The sequence below is a fragment of the Meleagris gallopavo genome, chromosome 1 (genome assembly GCF_000146605.3).
Source record: "Meleagris gallopavo isolate NT-WF06-2002-E0010 breed Aviagen turkey brand Nicholas breeding stock chromosome 1, Turkey_5.1, whole genome shotgun sequence".
In the NCBI taxonomy this organism is placed as follows: domain Eukaryota; kingdom Metazoa; phylum Chordata; class Aves; order Galliformes; family Phasianidae; genus Meleagris; species Meleagris gallopavo.
The window spans coordinates 116,721,047-116,740,450 of NC_015011.2; the positions used below are offsets into that span (position 1 = coordinate 116,721,047).

The 19,404-nt window shown below is 40.4% G+C and overlaps 1 protein-coding gene across 1 annotated transcript in view; it reads right to left on the reverse strand.

Moving 5' to 3' along the window:
• Positions 1-7,900: 7,900 nt before the first annotated feature.
• Positions 7,901-19,404, reverse strand: part of LOC100548228 (connector enhancer of kinase suppressor of ras 2) — a 47,957-nt gene continuing 36,453 nt past the window's right edge. Inside the window, exon 9 of the mRNA XM_031557067.1 lies at positions 7,901-10,690. Coding sequence (XP_031412927.1) covers positions 10,611-10,690 — 80 coding nt within the window. The 3' untranslated portion in view covers positions 7,901-10,610. The remainder of the gene's footprint in view (positions 10,691-19,404) is intronic.

The following is a 19,404-nucleotide window of genomic DNA, read 5'->3' on the forward strand; positions in this document are numbered from 1 at the left end:
AAAAAGACATCTAGATTTGACAAGGGAGTGTTTTACATCTGCTTCTTTCTTTCTCTTATCACTTTCTACAAAAAGTAAAAGAGATCTTGTCTCTTTCCCAGCAGCATAACCATGTTGTATGCTCTTGGGATTAGTGCAGGGAAAGCCTGCTGACGGAATGAGCCAGTGCTTTGTTTCCACATCATTTTAATTTGATTTGCTAGGTTTATCTGGAGCCTGCACTAGCAACTGGCCACCGTGTCCAGACTTGCCAGTGAAACCCACTGGCTATCTAAAACCACAGAGAAGAACAAAGTTTGAGTTGAAACTCAAGGTTGCATCTGGGGTGACAAGCACCTTCAATGAACACAGCTTCTGTAGATGCAAATGCCAGGTTGCAGGGCCTGGGACGGCCTCCCTCCCTGTGCCACACACCAGCCTGGAGGACTGCCCTGCCTTGTGCTCCTTTGGGCTCCCCTCCTCAGGCCTGACATCTGCTGCTAAGCAGAAAGGCTGCAGATGGGCAAAGGGACCAACTCTGAGATCTCATGGGAGCACACTGCAGGGCACTACAGGAGCATGATGTGTGCAGGATTAAGCAGCAGCCTTGCTGCCCTCTCATAGCACTGACCGGAGGGTCTCCAAAACACATCCATGCTTCTCCTCCACCCACTGGCTGCTTCTCCCAAGTTCTGTCATCACAATGCTGTAGTTACAGGCAGTGTGGAAAAGAAGGAGTGGGATTTGCTATTGAAGGCAAGAACAGGGGAGACAGAGAGCAGGTCCCTGCTTTTAAGTGCCTCTCTGTTGCTGATGCTCAGGAAGCTGAAGCAGGGCAAGAGATTGCTTCAATCCACCCACGGCTGGGGTGAAGGCTGTGGGCGTCACAATAACACATGCCAAGTGCTTAATTTTTCCAGAGGAACACTGAAAGTGATGCTGCTGCTGCTCTCGGTGGCTGGAGTAGGCCCTCAGTAGGCGGGAATGAGATTAGAGACAAATCTCCTCTCCCTCACCCTTCTGCTAAAGGCTTTGATTGATTTCCTGTGGGCGTTCGTGAAACCCTTCATGCCAGAAAGGAATTGAAATACTTGATGAGACATACAGCTGAGATTTAAAAGTATGGTTTTTTCTTATTATTTTCTTAATCTAGTGTATATTTATGCAAGTGATGTGCTATTACAGCAAGGCTTTCCTCATAAGGGGAAATAAGACCTCAGAGAATGCCACCTTTAAGCAGAAAACATGACCTGATGTGATCTGCAGATGACCTCAGAAGAGCAGCCAGTGCAGCAGGTGGTTATTCACACTGACATGGCTGCTGAGCCATAGGCTGCATCTCTCCAGCCACCTTGCTTCTCTGAATACAAAGGTACATGGTTGTTCCACACACTGCTAGAAAGGAGGGTCTCTTTCTGAATCAATACTTTTGCACTCTGCTTGACCTAAGTCTTGAACAACTCTATAACCTCGAGGCAAAAAAGTTGTATAAACTCTGCAGCACACGAGATTGAAATTCAGAACCACATCTTCCAACTACAATAATACACAGGTTCTACGTTTTGAAATAACAAAATTTATGCTCTGTCTCCAACAGAAGGCAAAACCTTTTGCATTAAATTCAGGAGCTGAAAAACAGCTCTAGTTTATTAATTGGACTATTACATTCTAGTAAATGCTGTTTTTTTTTTTCTTTTTTTTTCTTTTTTTTTTACTGCTTTCCACTATGGAATAGTTTCAAAACTCATACACTTCTTAAGATGCTGTGAATATTTTTATCTACTTTTATACTTTCTCAGGGGAGGATATTACAGATTGTGGCTGAGTGAGTGAAACTGTAGGAGGTCAGGAATGGTTTGGGTTTGTGGCATTCAGGAAAGACTGGTGGGATTTTTAGTACTGTGCTCTTTGTTTTTAGAATGACTCTGCCCTGAAATCTGTGAGGATAGCTGTGTAACCACCTCCTTGCTCTACTGGGCTGTTCATCTTTCCATTATTTCCCTACTAAAAAAAAAAACAATAAGAGCAGTAAATAGGAACATCAGGTACCTGAATGAAAAGTGGTCAGAGAGAAACCATCAGTGCTGGTATTTACGTGGACCAAAAGATGATGGTTCTGTGTGAGCTAATGATTCACGAAGATGATCCTGAAGTAGGGACATGTAGGAAGTCCCTGCTGCAACCCATCTGGCTAATGCATCTGGACACAGGTAATCCCTGGGCTTATATTTCTCACAAATCTGCTTTAAATGGAGTAACATTGGCATTTTCAGTGGACGTTCCAGTACTTTTGTGTCTCGCTTTCCCTGTAAAATCTTGAGCCACTGAGAGCTTGTGTGGCATCTCCCTTTCAGTGAGGTACCATCAGAACCAATGATTGCACCAGGGGCTATGGATGCACACAGCTACCCAGGCTAGGATTCTACAACAAAATTCATCACAAGTTTTGTCACCTGCTGTGCTGTCAAAGGCAGATTCTTCAAGGGCTGTAACTCTCCTTTGTAGGCCTCTCTGTTCTTTGCCTGTGTCTCCCAACTTCCCAACTCCATCCAGACTCCTCCCATCATCTTCAGGCTCCTCATCCCGACACAGTTCCTGCTCTAATGGCTTTCTTTTTTTTTTGCTATCCTCTGCTGTTTCCTGCTTTCACAGCTTAGTGACATGCTTTTCTCTGTGTAACTCCTGCATGCACACGCCCACCCACTGTTCCACTTGCAATTAGCCCTGCATTTGAACAAAATTACCGCCCTCTGCAAATCCTGAGAAAGCAAAGCTGCTCCAAAGTCTATGACAGAGAGCAAAGGCATGAAAAAGGCTGAAATCCTCCAGCTCCACTGAAACCCACGCTCCCATTTTCATTCCTTTTGGTGAACTTGCTGGCTCTGGCAGGGGAAGCAGCTCAGCTTGGCTCACCCAGGATCTTAAGGAGGTAAGTTTGTCAGAAGACAGCATTAATCACATTATAAACCATACGCTAATTTCCTCCTAAAAATCTCACAGGATTTGCTTCCAGTTTTAATGTTACACCTTTTCACTTCACCTCACACACCTGCTTGAAGCTTCCTGATACTTCTGGGGGTTACCAGTTAGCAATCCAACAAAACCAAGAACATCCCTGGTCTCTGGGATGAGGTCCCAGGCCCTATTGCTATCTCACACTGAAGCACAAATTCCTGTTTTTTGTGTTTGTTTGTTTGTTTTCAGGGAAGGTAGAAGGGATGTGCCTGCATTTAAGAAAGCAAAAGGATAGAAAGAATGCTTGTGAGTGTTAGTTCTGTTGGAGGGGAGACAAGAGAGCCTCTAAAGAAGTTGTTTCTGGTTTCTCAGTACATGGCTGAAATGCATCTTTGCTGCTGTTCAGGTTAATCACTAGATTCCAAACTGCACAAGAGGGAGACACATCCAAATGCTTATGGTGCAAAGAAACAGGAATTACAGTCATTTATTACACTATTTGGGTAGATGGCAGGCAGAAAAGCTAGGTGTTTGCTTTCCCCCTCTCTACGTTATCAAAGGAAGATGATGGTCAAACCACTGGCAGATGGAATTTTACAAGGAGACTGCATGTGGTATAACAAGTTTGCTCTGATCATGAGTGTGGGGAGCACAGTGACGAGGGAGATCAGCTCCTGCTAGGAGAGCATCAGCAGCCACATCACAGTGTTTGTGCATGGCACAGAGCAGGTGGCAGCAGGAGACGCAAGTCAGGTCTGTATGGAGGCCAGCTGCTAAGTCATCTGCTCTGAGTCATGGGGAGCAGATTTCCTTGCTAGAGCACAAAGAGAAACCTGTGTCTTCTCTAACTCCACATCATGGCAAAATCAAGAATGGCATGTGAGTGAATATATAGATAGAAGTGTATATATATATAAATCTATGTGTGTAAATCTATTAATGAGAGCTATCCATGAGTGAAGAAAAGGGTAAGGAAGCTGAAGAAATGCTTAAGAAAAGCTATGGACTTAACATGCAGCACCTGGACTTTGCAGCCCTTCTCTCTGTTATCCCTTCTCCTTGCCTGCCCTTTTGTGATTTATGCAATCCTCCATTAAAATGCTGATCCATGTACCTGAAAGCACAAGATTCTCCCCATAACCTTTGTTCAAGAAAGGGAGGAGCAATGTTTAAAATCAAGCTTTGAGTGGAGGATCAGAAAACTGGTATTAAATTTACATTTTATGCTATCTTTTCCTCTAAAGAGACAGTACTTTATGGTTACCAGCTAGCTGTACATGGCTTCTATCCTCTCCCATTAGGTAAACCTGCAGGCAGAGGTCCAGGGGGAGCTCCCTCGCTGAGGGTATGAGCCCAAGCCAGCTCTGCTTTATGCTGGTGTTCCCTAGCAGAGCAGTGATTCTACCATTCACCTGCATGAGTATACGCTGGTTTCCTGAAATAAAGTGAACAGTGCAGGGAAGTGGAAAGCCCATCTCCATGGGACAGATTTTAGAAGGTATTTCACAATCAGTAGCAATTAGAGATCACAGTCACTTTTAAAGGATCTGACACTAGCTTTTGTAAGGCCTGAGAGATACTTGACCAATTGCTGAAGCATCAGAGGTCTAGACATTTATGGCACTATTCTTTTTGCATCTGTAGATCCCTGTGAATCTCTCTTCTCCTCTTAGGTCACCTCTCTGGTGAACTAATGAAAGGCTGCCTGCTCCTTGTCACAACCTTGCCCTCATGAGCCACCATTGGCCACAGACGGTGTTCTGTGCGCTGAAGCACAACACTTGGGCTGGCCTTGCTGCAAGCCCACGCCAGACACTGCTCTTGAGTTCTCCATGCAAACAGAATGGGTTATTAAAAATGGCTGATGCCAAACTCAGCTTGAAAAAAGCTGGAACATTTAAAAAGTACCGTGAGTCACAAGGTTCCTCTCTGCAGACCTGCACTGTCGTGCTGACACCAACCTTCAGGCACTTTCAGCATCCACTTAGCAATGAAGTACAGGTGCTTGTAAATGGGTTAATATGTTAGTGCAAAGGGAAAACACAGACAGAGGGAATAATTAGCTCACTCTGTTCGTGTAGCCTCTTGACAGCTCTTACGCATCTCGAATGGGCAACTGTGTGCTCTCTACCCTGCTGTTTCATGAAGTTATATTAGTAGGCTGTGGTTTCAGAGAGGGCATAAGAATGAGGCTGAAATAACTCAATGTAACAGAGAACTCTGATCAGTGGCAGAACTTCGTGGCAGCAGTGTTATAATTGCATCCGTTGGTATTTGCCACAGTGCTCTACTCATTAAGTTGCCTACGAAGAAATCAGTTTAACTGTCATTCCCTGAACAGATTTTACTGACTGACTGGGAGAATTTTAACACAGTGAAAGAAGGGTATCTTGACATTTTTCTTTGCCACATATCGGTATAAGCACTGTTCATTGCAAGGTACCAATATTGAGGTGAAATAAACAAAGCAATTGCATTTTGGTGGTATGCTTCCCCTTAGTCCCCTCAGTTCAGAAACAATGAAAAACTTCTTGTATGTATGAGGTAAGCCAGATCTGAAGCAGAGCAGATAAATCACTATACTTCTGGGGATGCTGTGACTTTTAAACAGGATGAGGCTGTCCCTATGGATCCATCCCGCAAGCAATATATGGAAGCAATTACTCCTTCAGGAAAATATTTTTTTCACAAACCTAAGCTGATACAGCATACAAAGCTGTGAAAAGTTAAGTGACAAGCAGTATGGACCCGGCAACATTACTCACCGCTCAAAATCAAGCGACAGTCATGCTTGTTCAGCGGGAATACCTGTCACACTTGATGGCCTTGGTACCTGAAAGCAAGCCTGAATGGAAGCAGTAGTGTTTCTGGTGAGCAATATCCACTGAGAAAATGAACTCTACTTCAGGCTGCATCCCAAGTTTGCTTATTTGGATGAAAATCTAACACTGAGTGAAATTTTCAAAAGCATTTGCATCACCCAGGAGTATAAATCCCAATTTCAACATGAAAGGAATGTGGTAAATCAGTGTGGGCACAAACTAGTGTCTTTTAACCGCCAGCTCGGTTACCTCCATATTGCACAGCAGCCGGCTGGGGAAGCAGCTCCTGAGGCACTTGTGAAGGGGGCCTGAAATACTTTGGAAGATGTTATCCCAGAAGATGTCTTATTTATTCAGATATTCAGATTTATTATGGGATTTCTAATTGCACATGTTGTGATAGCTGCACTGATTAGATCCCAGACTAATGAATCTGCACCCTGATTTACACATTTATTTAGGGCACGGCACTGCCAGATCTTAAGCAGCCCCACCAGCTGCTGAACGCCCGTCACACCGTCATGGTTTGTAAGCACTGAACAGAGTTCAATCCCTGCCCAGTACTTTTGAGAACAAGTGCTGTATGTTCAGTAATGGCAAGAGAAATGCAATGCCATATGGCTTTTCCAGTCATCACTTATGTCATCGTGTGTTATAATGCCCAATGAACTTGTGAACATACAGGCACCTTAACATAAACTTTCTCTCAAAACTGGCATAACAGCAATCACAGAAGACAGGTCTATTCCCCATGCATTAGGAAGAACGCGTTTGCACACAAAAGAAACGAAAAAGAAGGAAGTGACCATCAGCCCTTACAGACAATGGCAAAGCTGAGAAGTTACTGGCTTATTTCCTTTATTAAGCCCAAAATAACACTTTCAAAAATCCTGACTTCATGAATAAATCAAATGCCTTCATTAAAGAAACATTACTGCCATTTTCTATACTTTATTTTAAGGCATACAGAAAAATATTTAACAAATGGGTATGCAATTAAATGCCAGGGACTGCTAATTACAGCCCTCTTGAATGCCTCTGCAAAACAATGATACTCAATACAATATGCTAGAAAGGGTGGGGAAAAGAAAGAGGAAGCTGAAGACGATCTAATTCATGTTAGTGCAGATATATGCTTGCCTGTGGCTACAGGCTGCAAACAAGCCATCAGCATAACCCAGAATGGCAGCCAAAGGATACTTTAGATTCACATCTTTGCTTCTGCTTCTCTAATTCATTTCCAAAACATTTCATCTCTAACTAATTATGGAGTTTAATGACAGAACGTGAAAGACTGGCTCAGGTTTCAGGCCATTCCAGCAGAGTTTTAATGATACATTACATCCTTCAGGTTGCAGAACCTTTATGTGCTTAGCCATGATTTATCAGCCCTGGCAGAGGCAGGTACTTCAAAGGCAACCTTATATAAAAAATAAATTCTGCCTTTGCCAAGCATTGGAAAAAGCACTGAATTAAATTTAAAAATCAATTCCTACAGACAAGAGAGTCATAAAAACTCAGTGGGCTTGTCTATTTGGCCAACAGGCACAAAGTCATGAAAGTACAATTTTGTAATCAATAATAGCAATACAATGTATGTTTTTTGATTGGAAAAAATTAAAGATGCCAAAACAACATTGATAAATACTTAGGCTGATTTGTGACAGTCCCATTAAGCAGAAACACAACATGCATTTTGATGAATTTCCAACTAGTTTATGTCATACTATACTTTTTATTTTTCAAAAAAGAATATTAAAACTATTATAAGCTTTGTCACCTGCTGTAAGGCAGAATGATGTATTTTATTCACTGCACATTTCATTTGTGAGGCAAAAAAGCATAATTTACTTCTTTATAAAAGGGAAATATATATAACTATATATATATAATTTTATTGGTATTAACATAATGCAATACCATACATTGAGCAAACAGAAAGAAAACATTTCAAAATACATTTTTAAAAGTATCTCCCCGTAAGATAGTATGAAATATCAAGTAATTAGCATTAACATTATTACAATACACCCTTAGCCAAATATATTAAGGAAAATCCACATTCTAACCACAGAGATAGAGGCAAACATCAACCCATAGGGGACTCAGAACATAATGATAAATACAATATCTGCATCTACTTTGAGTGACATCCAGACGAATACTGGCCCCCAAACAGCCCTCTGGAGTCGGGGTGTTATACAGAGAATACTTTGTGCCTGCTTCTCCAGGCAGCATCACTCACATGTTTAACTCCTAGAAGATAAAGAGGAACTGAAGAGTTTATCTGCAGAGTATAAGAAATCTCAGCGTGAGGTATCTTCTCCATCATCATCCAAACCAGTGTCAGTGTACCCTCCGGTAATGCGTTACAAATCGTTAGAGAAATAGAAGTCTCTGAAAGGTCTGCGCACACCTTCACTTGACAGAATACACTTAATTTAGCATGATACAGTAAGGTAGCATCCTTCACATTAGTGAAGGACGCTTAAATGGCACAATCTGTCTGGTTGGCCTGAATGGATTCACTGCAGTTCAATAAAAGCAACAGGATTTTAGTGTTACCATGGCCGAATCCCTCTTTAATTCCTTGAGGTCTGCAGAAAAAAACTGAGTGACATCAAAGCCCTTCCCCTGTCAAGACCCTCTTCCCCTTCCGTTCTCCCATGCGGGGCAGTATTTTCTGCAAATGTGCTCCGTGTAGACTGGATCTGACCTTGTGCCTAGTCCCATTGTGGAAAGGGTGCATTCTTCAAAAGAGTGGCCATGCCCTTGACACCTTCCTGGAGGCCTCATATCCAGGCATGTGGTTGTCTACGCTTTAACAGGTCTAGTCTCTTTTATAAACACCAATGTTATTCAAGAAGAATTGACTTTCTGAACGGAGGCCATTAGGTGTCTTGCAAGAGGCTGAAGTTGAGTCTCCGTCGTGCCAATCGCTAATGATAAGTTTATCAACCTTTGAGTCCAATCGGTTCAGTGCCAAGAGAAGTGGATCCGATTTGACATGGAGAGGTGCTACCAACTCTCGCAGTGTATTAGCCTAATATGATAAAGCAGTGATACAATATGTTGAGAGAACGGTGATGTGCCATTATTTCCATATCATATTAGTATATTAGAATTACTATCATGCAAACAAGAGCAAATAGCAAATCTGGCATACAGTTGCAGCACTACAGAGCTTTTCTAATCTGCATGCATGTATGCTTGGGAGGACAGAAACATGGCACTATTTCGGTATGACATCTTGCCCCATCAAAAGAGGTCTTTAGGGTGGAAAGTTCCATATTTGCTTTTTGTAGATACGTTTGGAGAAAAAAACAACAACAAAAAAACCCACAAACCAACCAAACAGAACAAAGACTAATTAAGAAAAAAATAATCGAGAACAATACACATCCTAACCAACTTGGGTTGGTTTCCTCTATACTTAAAAGACATGAACTCATTTGTAAACACTGGAAAAGGGTCACATGAATGAGGAGAAAGAAAGCAAAGAATGTGCCCAAAATCCACCAAACATGCTATGAGCACGGAAAGATACCCTGTCAGCAGCTCATGTTTGAAATAGAAAAAGAGGAGGCACAATGCAATCTGTTTCTTTTTGTTATTTTAGCTGGCACTGTGACACTTTGGATGAAGGGCAAGATTGAGTAGGAAATCACGTGACTTTCAAACCACATCCAAAAGCTAGGACTTCTAGGACTTGAGAACTCATGAATCTTTGAGGACTCATGTTAGCAAAGAAAAGAGAAAGAGAGAGTGAAATAAACAGCATGTTGCTAAGTTGTTTACTGAAGAGTTTTTTGTGTATTTGTGCAGTCTCTGCACACAGGGAAGTTTCAAAAGCCCAGCTGGTGTGAGCACATACCCTATTTTGCTGTGAATTATACTTATTTGTAATAAAGTATGAATCTTTCCATGATTCTCAAAATCCACTGTTTTCAGATCTCAGATAGGAAAATCTGTGGGATATTTTGTTTTTTAAAAGAAACAAAATACAAGCCTCACTTTGGGAAAGAGTTCAACTAGGCCAAGTATAAAGATGTAAAAATTACATCCAATTTAATTGTTGAGACTTGTTTATCCCTTGTTAAGGAATTTACTTTTTCAAAAGGCAGGATGAAGAAGGAAGGAAAATACCAAGCTTTGTCATTTTTACTCCTGAGGATATCTGGAAAGGTCTAGGAGAGCAAAAAACGATGTTGTCTCAGTGACAGAAGGCACCAGGTGGAAAGAATTCCAGATAGAAACACTGGTGCCATTTAGTCCACCCACGGCAGCAACTGGAAAATGGGTTTCCAAAGAGGTATACTGTGAGCAATGCTGCAGAGCTCAAAGGAAATTCAGGCTCTTCTGAACTTCCTAGCTTTCCTGGGAATTCTGTGTGTTAACAGGGAGAGGAGGATGAACAAGGGAGAGGAAAACAGTTTATATAACGATGTCCTAAGAATAGCAGTCAAGAGACAATTTTACATAACTTATGATTTTAAACAGGGAACATTTGATTATACAATTGAAACGAAAACAAACAAGCAAACAAATAAACACAAAAAAAATTACACCCAAACCAACCCCAAACCAAACCCTTGAGAAACAAAAGCCCATGCCAGCACATTGCAGGACTGATGGAGCTGTGAAGAAAGCAGGCTCAGCGGACTGCAAAAGGGAATGCTTTTCACATTTTAGCCTATTTTATAACGCTAACAGTCACGGCGTTTGAAGTAACAGTCTTGGATTTGCTTGGAAAAAGGCACTAAGAGAAAGTGGATCCTGCAGCCTCATAGATGTCACTTCTGCAGCTTCAGGAGATCCAGGTGTCTCACGGTTGCTGTTTCTATAACGTCAGCTCTAAAAACTCAGGAAGTTTGGTTTCCTGTAGGAAGGTAGATCTGGACAAAAGAAACTCCTCTTTCCATGAAACAAGGTGGCTATGAAATAAATAAGGGGTGTTTTCATTAGGATGTTATTAAGCAGATATCCCAACCCTGCTCTTCCACACTTCAGCTTCTTGCTGAAGCTAGTTGAAGGATACATTGAAGAACTATGCTACCTTCATCGGCTGGCGGGACAGGATGGCTTTTATGTACCTAAAATCCAACTACACTTTGCATTAGAAGATGACTGCTTCTGAAAGAAATCCTGCTGATAAGACACTGTTTTGAGAAGGCTGTTCAGTAATACCGGTAAGGTCTTTGTAGCATGATTGCTAAACACCGCTAATTTTGCTGCGGCCCAGTTTGGATTAGCCACAATGTACATTAACAGCCTTTCACTAGGACCTCTTAAGATAAGTAGTAGCAGACACAAGCCTATTTATCTGAAGGTGAATATAATTAACAGGCACACTTGAGGTTTTCTAAATAGATTTTCTTATTATTTTTACTCTTATAGTAAGCAACTGTACAATATTTCTATTAGGGTAGATGCACACGTAGAGTTTAGAAATTCTGCCTATTGGTAGAAATGTTATATTTCCTTATCATTCTAAAATACACATTAGCAAAACATTTCAGTAAAATCCAGCACATGGTTCCCTTTCAAGCTTAGAGTTATTCTAAGTTTGTTTTAAAGGAGAACAAATACAAATAACAAAGAACAAGTAATGTGACTTGTTGGTGATGCATACTTATCAACACTACAATTTATGAAACTGATGAGACTTGAAAACATTTTGAAAAATAAACCAATTCTCATTCACATGCAAAATGAATTCAATCCTATGAAAAAAATGAAGTTATATAATTGCATTTATTAATTAATTTATGCTTGTATTATGAAAGAGCTGTATGGCAAATGACGTTCTCAGAGAGGTTGTAGAAAAAAAACCTGCCTGCTGTAAATTGTCACATATATATTCAGCAAATATAATAAGATGTAAGGACTCCTGTGTCTGAGCAAACCTGTATCAATGGGAGGCCCTTTACCCATCAGAAGTTGTGTGAGAGAATCAGGGCTGGGATCAACCCAGGCAAGAACTAAAGGATACACTGCAGGCCTCTCCAGCCATGCCAGCATGTCTCAATACTCAAGAGAAATGTATAAGCATAGTAAAGGACAAAGTTCTCACTTGAGAGAGATATTTGAGTCACAATCAAGAAGGAATAAGGACATGGAAGGTGAACCAACTATTTATTTCCCTCTGTTTGAGATCTGTTTATAAATAATGAAGGCACATCAGCAGTCACTAATCAGATTTAAGTTAGGGTCTTCAAGTCGATTTTTTTATTTTTTAAAGAAAGTATATACTATTTTACTGCTGCCACTTGAGAGTACACTTCCTTACAGAATCATAGAATGGCTTGGGTTGGAAGGAACCTCAAAAAACAAGTTCCAACCTCCCTGCCATGGGCAGGATTGCCAGATGCTAGACCAAGCACTAGATCAGGGTGTCTAGGAACCCACCCAACCTCTCCTTGAACACCTCCAAGGATGGGGCATCCACAGTGTCTCTGGGCAGCCTGTGCCAGTGCTTCACCATACTCTCTGTGAACATTGTTATGAATGAACATTCTTATGAATGTTAACATTACTCATTTTGTCTAAAGTGAGTACAAGATGCCTACTTATAAAATTTATTTAATTGATGGTTAAATTTGCTTTTCAGAGAAGGATGTGGTTAAATGATAACAGGTTAGAAAACTTTTGAAGTAAGCGTTGTAGTTTTAGGAAAAAAACCTCCTACTTCCCATCTATAGAGCAAATCAGTTAAACTATAACTGTGTTTGTAATCTCTTTGCTCTCCTTCACCTGTACCCAATTTTGTGTACAAATCTGTACATCTGCCTATATATGCATAAGAGATGCAAAAGAACTTTGACAAAAAACTCTTCAGTAGTGTCTATCTAGTCCAACAATGAAGCATGTCCAGTATGGTGTTTCTTTGAAGGTAAATGCTACACTTGAGCTATCAGGCTTTGAACAGGGAATGAACACAAACACGAGGAGCGAACATCCCTCCCCATTTACCATAGACTGCTACTTGGCTGCTTCTGTTGTAAGTCCAGTGGCAGCTACTGGGATGCTAGGAGGTCTGGGGATGTGGCTAGATGTTGTTTAACTCCCCTGGAAATTTACAAATTCCTTGCTCAGCAAAGGAAAGCAACTAGAGCCTCCAGGACTGCTTGGGTCACAGAGAGAGTGCCATGCAGAAGGTTGGGATGGCACATCAGTGCAGCCCCCTGGCACTATACTCCAAAGCAACATATCTGCCATTTGTCATGTGAGAAGTCGAGTAAGATGTGGGAGGCAGTAATGCAAGTTACTCAGTACTCTGCTGGATACTTGAGTTACTGAAGTGAACTATGTGAAGCATGACTAACACAGAAATATGCTATCTACAAGTAGCAAATTTCATTTTCCCAGCACTATTGTATAGGCTTTAGTGTCCTTTGTGTCCCCACTGAGCTAAAAGTGACAACAAAAGAACACCAGAATCACAAATACTGTACAAGAAAGCACCATGATGAGAAAGCAGGACTTGGGAGCAGGGAGGACAGGTGGCATGCCAAAGCACATACAGCCTCCAGCAGTGAGCGGTTCCTGCCTGAGCACTGCTCTCAGCCTGGTGAGCAGAAGGCAGCACAAGAAATGACAGGGTTCTCATCTACAGGGTATTTTTTTCCCTTTCAACACAGTATTTCTAAAGGTGCAAATGCACCCTTGCTCTCCCAGTATGCATTTCATACACTACACTTATAGCTAAATAACTCTCTACCCACTCAGTACTAATGAACTAAAAAAAACCCAACAAGAACAACAAAAAAAAACCCCACACAATTCAACACAAAAAAGGAAAAACCCACTAGTGTTGATGAAGAAAAATGAAAAAAATATGAAGAGCAGTTGGAGAAAATTCATAGCTAAGGTTATCTTACACATTACAGCACCACACCACTAACATTTATTAATAGAATAGTATTATTCTCTACATGATCTTGTCTGAAGCTTTGCATGTGTACACTGAGTCCCATCTAGTTCATCTTACCTGCAGGAAAGATCTATAAGCCCTTTATACTTATGATGCTTTTTCCAAACTCCTGTAAGCCTTGCACTTGGGCACAGCACCACATGCAGCCATCACACTGGTGGTGCTTCATTCAAAGCATTCTCAACGCTATGTGAAGGTCGGAAACAAGCAGCCAAGGACCTGGATGCTTGTGGACACATCTCTCAAACACTTCTAAACCATCTTTCTTTGCTACTTTCTGCCAAAGTAATACTTAACACAGGTATGTCAAAGAAGTTTACTAACGAACATGCATTTGTTTACCTGTGTTGTTTCTATAAGACAGAAGGGTTTTTTTTTAATGATATCACTAGAGTCCGTGTATGATTTATTGTTTCTTTATGGAGGTTTTATTAAGTGATGAACTTCCAACTTACTTGACAAACAAGGATGATACCAGTATTGGTAGCTAAGTACCTAATGAAGTAGCGCTACTCACCCACAGGGGCCCCATTTTTGGCTCGCCTTCTGGTATTGTGTTTGTTGTTCTTTCAAATGTGCCAAGCTGGATCATCAAATTATTGATACATACTATAATATATTACTATAAATTCTGCCCACGTTATTTTCTTCCATAGTAGATATATTTCAGAGTTATTCTTGTGCTGTACAGGTCTCTTTCTAATCCTGTAAAACTCATTGGTTTGTTACTGAGGTCTTACTAGAGTGAGAGTCCACAACTCCAAGGCTGAGCAGTCTGAGCTATGTCTCTGTCAGAAGTCACCAATTATTTTTGTGGAATACTTTCTGTTATTACTGTTGTAAACCAACATAAGCCACTGCTCCCAGACAAAGGACATCCTCTAATTTGGGACAAAGACAAGTGAGACTATAGAAAATTTTAAATAACATGTTGTAAGAATAACAAGAAAAACATGCTTCATTCTTTTAGAAGGGGGAAAAAGGCATCTGGTTGAAAAATCATGGTCAGGTGATAAAAAGGAGCTGGCTAAGTTTCTTACAAAATACAGTAATTTACATAATTTTATATAGGTTTGGAGATGGAAGATATAATCAGGAGTTAAGTGTCCCAATGCACAGTTCATGGATTCTGTGAATGTTATTCAAATTTCTGTATATTGACACTTTAATTGCTGCATTACACTGGAGTCATAGAATGATTTGGGTAGGAAGGGATCCTTAAGATCATCTAGTTCCAATCCCACTGCTATAGGCAGGCGCACCTCCCTCTAGACCAGGTTGCTCAAAGCCTCATCCAGCCTGGCCTTGAATGCTTCCAGGAGGGGGCAACCACAACCTCACTGGGCAACAAATAACTTACATGTTTCTATGGGACAGACCTCATCCAACAGAAGTCAATTTTGTACTCAAAACACATGCAGCGTTAGGTATACACCTAAAGGCAAGATTCCTTTCAACCCAATTCTTCCTACTATCGTAAGTTAAGATTAGTCAGGCTATGGTTGCAATGGCATGTAAAGCTGAAGTTAATCTGCTAAACCTCCTACATGATTTATGCTGGGAACAGCTTGGAAAGACACATCTTTATTTCCTCATCATGAATCAGGAACTGTGGATCCAATTTGTTGTCTAGTGAAACAGTTACTAAAGAAAAAAATGTGCATTTTGCTTCCTAACTAATACTTTGGACATCAATACTGAAAGAAAAAGAAAAAAAAAAGGAATAAGTAATGTATTACCTTTTCAGTTTTTTAATAATCCATTTTTTCAATATGAAATACTCGAAAAGAACTGATCTAGTGGGTGGCAACCCTGTCCGTGGCAAGGGAGTTGGAACGAGATGATCTTTAAGGTCCATTCCACCCAAGCCACTCTATGATTCTATGAACTGGTTCCATTATCATAACAGACTATTCTCTGTATCACTGTTAGAAGCAGCATATTTCTTGGAAATTTTATACATTTGTTTGCTTGGGGCTTTCAAGTGAAACAGAAATGCCTAGAATTAATTATAACATGTCAAATTTAAGCGTTTAGCTCTGAGCAGTAGAGACCACTTTAGATAAAGAAGAATTTAATACATGCAGCGTTGTAACTGCTCTGACTGTGCTTCCCATACAACAAAAATAGTGGCACACTGACAAAATCCCTTGCACGACTAAATAACTTGGGGACAGACTGCTATGTCCTCATTGTCTGCCGACATCCACAGGGGACCACAATGCTGCTTTTCATTGTAGCCTATGATCTCTTATCAGAGTGGGTCAATAACAGGAACAGATCAGATATGTTTTATGTTATTGATGCCGCTGGGTTGTTAAGGTACAATGAGCAGACTCAGGGAAAACTAGCATCTCCCTTCTCCTGCCCATGTTCTGTTGAGGTTCTTGAGAAGCTTCTGTCACAAGTCCCAACATGAAAGCTGCTGAGGCCTACCCAGCTAGGGGAGGCTGGGAGGCAGACTGTGATCGTTAGGCTCACACTGAAATATTTTAATTAAGTTTGGTACTCACTGCAGAATTGCACACACAGAACAGTCTACATGGTTACTCATTTAGTATGGCCATCAAATCAAATTCTGACAACTTCTCATTCCCGTCTGGTTGTGCTACACTTAACGGAGGCATTCCATTCTCTCTCCTCATGCATTAATATGTATTTGATAATTAACTCAGCTTGCCTGCCTGTTGCCAGGCAAGTCACACGGTTCTGCTCCAGCTGTTTTTGATTCAGTCAGGTCTCTCCCAGTCTCCAGGAGAACCGTATTCAGCAAAAAAACCAAACCAAACCAAAAAAACCCCAAAAACCACATTATCAGACCTAAACCCCTCACTTTGAGAAATACTGCACAAAATCAGCATATACAAAGAAATTCCTGTTAGAAACCTTGCCTCTACTGCACCTAGTTTCTGTAAAGACATGCCAGCAATCTCCTCTCCTGTTTTAAAAGAATGATTCAGTTACTTTCTCAGGGGTTACAATGCCCTGAAAGCCCATCAGATCAATGCAGCAGTTAGCTGCTTGCTTTGCAGCAGTGAATTCAGTACCTAGTTGGGAACATAAAATGAAGAATTAATGATAACATTTTTCACATCTGGTGGATACAGGAAGAATGAATTTTCATCTAGTGATTTATTTCTTTAATGAGAATAATTATCTCTAACTAAAAAGCTTACATATAAAGGTTTTATATAAGGCATCCTCATGGCAGCCAAACATTGCTATGTTGTTTGCTTATAATTGCTTGTATATTTTTAACATGCAAGAGCTATTTGCAGAGGTGCTCTGTTTTCTTTCTTAAGTATATCTTAAGACTATTATCTTCCAAAAATGTGCTCACCAGTGTCATTAGAGGAAATCATAGTTGAACAGGGATTTCATTGGGCTAAAGGCTCCTCTTACAGCAGTCAAATGCTGAAAATGTCAAAAGTCTCCCAGAGTATTTCTACTTTAAAGATAGCAACAAATAACACATTTTAAATTACTTTAAATCCCCGAACGTGCTACAGTGAATATTACTTCTTTAATGGAATAGCAATGCTTCACACTTGCTAAGAAAGTAATTCTATGCAGAAAAAAGCAAAATAATCAAAGGAACCTTTCATCATATCATCTTTGTTTTCAAGCTCCTGGTTCATTCCAAAAAGCACAAGGCAGCCATTTATGGCAAAGTGGAGGTGGGGGAAAGTAGACAGGAGAGGACACGACGCGCTCAGTGAAGAAGGGCAGAGTCCTGCTCCTGCCTCCCACCCTTACCAGTGGGGTCTGGAGGATCCCTGCTGTCCTCCTGGGGTGATGGAACATCTCACAGGGCCTACTGGCATAGCCACACTGGCACCCATGTACCAGTTCCCCTTTTCCTGCAAGACCTCTTCTAGCCAGAACTTCACAAAAGCTTTGGAGATGTCAAAAATGTTGTTCTTTATCAAGAGCATGAAAATAATAGTCCAATGACTTTTAACTGGAAATTAGAGGGCTGTTTAGTAACTGCATTGCTGCACTTGTTCCTGGTGTCCAGAGATTTTAGGTTACAAGAAGGGAAAATATCCCTGTAAGGGGAAGCAGCTTCTAACTGACTTCTTATTAATTCTCCTATGGACTGCAAAGCCACAACTGCAGAATATTTTTTAATGATTTCAAAGCAACTTCCTCAAAAACAGAGAACTTGGGATATTTGGCTTTTTCTTCTGAGTAAAATACAGAAAGACAAGGCATAAAACATTAAAATGGTACATGATAATATGTCACATACTGAATGTGACACATGCTGTTCTAGCCTTCTCATCTAAAAAAGCAGTGAACAGGTAGATATATGAGCAGGTAGGATTACTGGTGGTATGAAAGGTTTTTCCTGCAAGATGCAACTGAACAGTCTAAAACTCTTTAAAACTTGATCCTTATAGACAAGAGATATAAGAAATCTGTACAATTAGGAGCACATATATGCAGTAGGTAAACAGAGAAAAAGGTTGATCATTGCCTCTTCCATTACTGGGAACATTTGAAAGTTTGGGTGGAAAATTCAAAACTAACCAAAAGGCAAGCTTTTCTCTCCAATCTGTAAGTCAGGCAGCTCCTTTTCACCATGTGATGTGAAGTACAGCTAATTTCAAAGCAATAACACTACTTGATGGACTGGATGGAAAAACGACCCATCAAGAGCTACAAGCAAGATGCTTTTAACTCTTTGCGAGAAAAATGCTTTTAGGCACTATTCAAGGCAGGTTGTTGAAACGTGAAAATGAAACTTGAGGCTCAAAACTCTACAGCTGCTCTTCAGAAGCAACCACCTGCAGGGTTTTTGTTTGTTTATTTTTAACTGAAAATAGCTAAGAGTCTGAGATCTGGTACAGAACTTCACAAATCAACATTTGGTCAATTTTTACTGAGCCCACATCTGCTGTGCAGAATGGGAAAGTTTGACCTCAAGACAAAATAGCAAAAAATACAAGCTTAGTGAGTTCTTAATTCTGCAAGGATTACTTCTTTTTTTCTTTTTTCTTTTTTTTTAAGTAGAAAGTAAACAAGAAAGTGACCTTGCTTGTATCTGATATATTAAAGTTTTTACTGTTGTTACAGAGGTAAAGTTCAGTTTGTACTATAAAAAAAAAAAAAAGTTCAGTTTGTACTATAAGATGCATTTATTTAAAAACTCTGTGGAAAAATAAGAACATTCTAAATTTAATTTCCTTATAGAAAGTGCATAGGAAGGTAGGAATGGACAAGAGGGTTTTTTTTTCTTCTGTTTGCATTTATGTTTTGAGGAGCACCATATCAGCACAGCTACTGGTAATGAAATAAAAGTTGATGGCTACAATTTACATAGTGGGACTCAGAAAATTTTCTCCAGCAACTCTGAAATACGTAAGCACATGGCTATATACTTTTAATCATTTATAATGGAGCTAGCTACAGCAGCTGCTAAATATGAACAACTACAAGCTGAAGAAACAATAATAATAAAAAGGACAATATATGAAACAAGCTTATGCCTTCATCTTTTAAAATATCTACTCCATTTCAATATGGTACAAATGAGTAAGTCACCTGAAGATAATGTCTCACCAGAGGCCTCTACTCTTAGTTTTCAAAGACATGAGTTAAGGGAGCACTATGAGAAACTTTAAGACCTCATCATGAGGTTATGTTGGATTCTCCTCCTTGGAGGATAACTTGGGCTGAGGAAATAGTTTGATGTGATGGCACAGCTCACTG